Source organism: Mizuhopecten yessoensis, unplaced genomic scaffold, assembly GCF_002113885.1.
Source record: "Mizuhopecten yessoensis strain PY_sf001 unplaced genomic scaffold, ASM211388v2 scaffold9395, whole genome shotgun sequence".
Classification (NCBI taxonomy): Eukaryota; Metazoa; Mollusca; class Bivalvia; order Pectinida; family Pectinidae; genus Mizuhopecten; species Mizuhopecten yessoensis.
In genome coordinates, this window is record NW_018408026.1 from 45391 (window position 1) to 47607 (window position 2217).

The 2217-nt window shown below is 34.4% G+C and overlaps 1 protein-coding gene across 2 annotated transcripts in view; it reads right to left on the reverse strand.

The window, feature by feature from the left end:
- The window catches only part of LOC110457995, a 10900-nt gene extending 9183 nt beyond the window's left edge, over positions 1-1717 (reverse strand). For both annotated transcript variants that reach the window (XM_021509513.1, XM_021509512.1), the window contains exons 1-2: positions 1627-1717; positions 816-992 (exon numbers count right to left, since the gene is read on the reverse strand). In XM_021509513.1, the coding sequence (XP_021365188.1) occupies positions 816-968 (153 nt within the window). In that variant the 5' untranslated portion in view covers positions 969-992; positions 1627-1717. The remainder of the gene's footprint in view (positions 1-815; positions 993-1626) is intronic.
- Positions 1718-2217: the final 500 nt, after the last annotated feature.

A 2217-nucleotide genomic window follows, 5' to 3' on the forward strand; every position in this document is an offset into this window, starting at 1 on the left:
AACCAAACTACAGGAGTTGGACAATACGACATGTTGTATAAACAAAACTACAGGAGTTGGACAATACGACATGTTGTATAAACAAAAAAACAGGAGTTGGACAATACGACATGGAGTATAAACAAAACTACAGGAGATGGACAATACGACATGGAGTATAAACAAAACTACAGGAGTTGGACAATACGACATGTAATATAAACAAAACTACAGGAGTTGGACAATACGACATGTTGTATAAACAAAACATGTGACATTATTACAGATTTAGTTTTGACACATTCATTTATTTATTTCACTGTTTTAATAATAAAATATTGAATTAATTAATATAACAGAAAAATATAACACAATGAAATTTTGATGGCTATTTTTGCTTTATCTTTTTGCTTTAAGCCATTTAATGTTTTCCTTGACAATTTTTTACGTGTTTGTTACGCAAAGACAAAAATATGCCCCCCCCCCCCCCCCCCCCCCCCCCCAGGGGGGGGGGGGGGGGGGGGGGGGGTTTAATCAACAACAACAACAACTACAAAAGACAAGGAACAAGACTAAAAATAATGTTAGGACAAAAAATGTAATTATTGTTGCATTGTTATTTTGCCATTGTTCTTTTGGAGGCACAATAACTCAAAGGGAAATAATGAAGAGAAAGACAGACTCAAATTACCTACCATTTAACACATCACCCTTTTCTATGTTTTTTGTATATAACATTATATCGCATACCGCTTTTCTAAGTTTGATTGAAAAAAATACGCCTCCATCATAAGCTGTTGCATTCGTATGTACCAGTAGGTAGTAATTATACTTACACAAGATGCTGCTGTCACTATACCTAAAGGACTCTTTACATAGCCTAAATTCAGCGGTATCGTAACAGCACCCACTTTAACATTCCGAATATTAGGGTTTTCCGGCTCTGTATTTGGTTGTTGACTTTGGGTGTTGTTGTGATCTTCCATCATTATTTGTTTTCAACGGAATAAATTCTGGAACGAAAAAAGAAAAGGCGGGGGTTAACAATAGCTACGTGTAGATGATTGTGACAAAATGTATATCATGATTCTAATATATATGCTGAATTTGTATTTGTCGTAATATCACAGAAATACAGGGCCCGTAAGCGTGTAAACATTAAAGCCAGTATTCGACTTTAAGTCTCTTCATTTCTTTTCAAACTCATTGACAAAATTATATTTTGACTGGGACTGAGCACAAAATCCATACTTGAGCATGAGAACGGTTTCATACTAATGTATGACGATATGTATTAAGAAAGATAACTCTCGTTCATAACAGAGACATCTCCGCCCCCATCGAACCGAATTACGTGTATCCTCGTGACTGTATTAATACTACCATCCATTGTTTTGAAATTTATCATATACATTAATTAAATGGCAACAAATACGTGATGGTATGTTTCATCTATAATCTTGCATTTACCATACCGTGGCTACACGGTAAATGACAAAGTGGTGGTTTACCCCTGATGCTTATCTGGGGTACATATGATGTTATACCATTCGTTATGCTCCCATATATCACATTATTGTACACCTAAATTAATATTTAGTTTGTTGAATACTTAATTAAAACAAATATTCTTGTAAGTTGACTTACCATTCGGATCCCTGCTTTTTCCGATTGATATATCCTGATCTATTAGTAGTATTGTTTAGTTTACAGTACGGTAACCGCTGATAACACTTTAGATAACGTATTCTAGTAAGATAAAATAGGAGATTCGTCTAGTGTGGGTTATAACTATAACATGCGCTATATAGGAGAATGTCGAATACTGTATACCAAAACAATGTCAATGTGTCACCAACCATTTACATATCGACTATAATATAACAATTTGAGTATTACCAACCATTATGATATTTTACTCAACCATGTTAAAATTCACATATCTGTGTAAACTATTGATAATGTGTTTAAGCTTGACCCGAGCAAAACTTTACACTAGTGATGATAAAGGTTAGTATTATGTCATGATGTCAAGGGAATATCTGGTTACCGTGTTTGTTACATGCTCTATCCGATCTAACATTATTTGTAGAGTTGTGATATCGATTGTTGGTATGGTTTTAACTGTCATGTCATTTCTATTGACGTTAGCTGGTTAGTTTTGTGACCAACGTCATTTTTTTCAAGTTCTTCCGCTAGGAGTCAAATCTGGACTACAAATTACCAGTTTAATTGTAG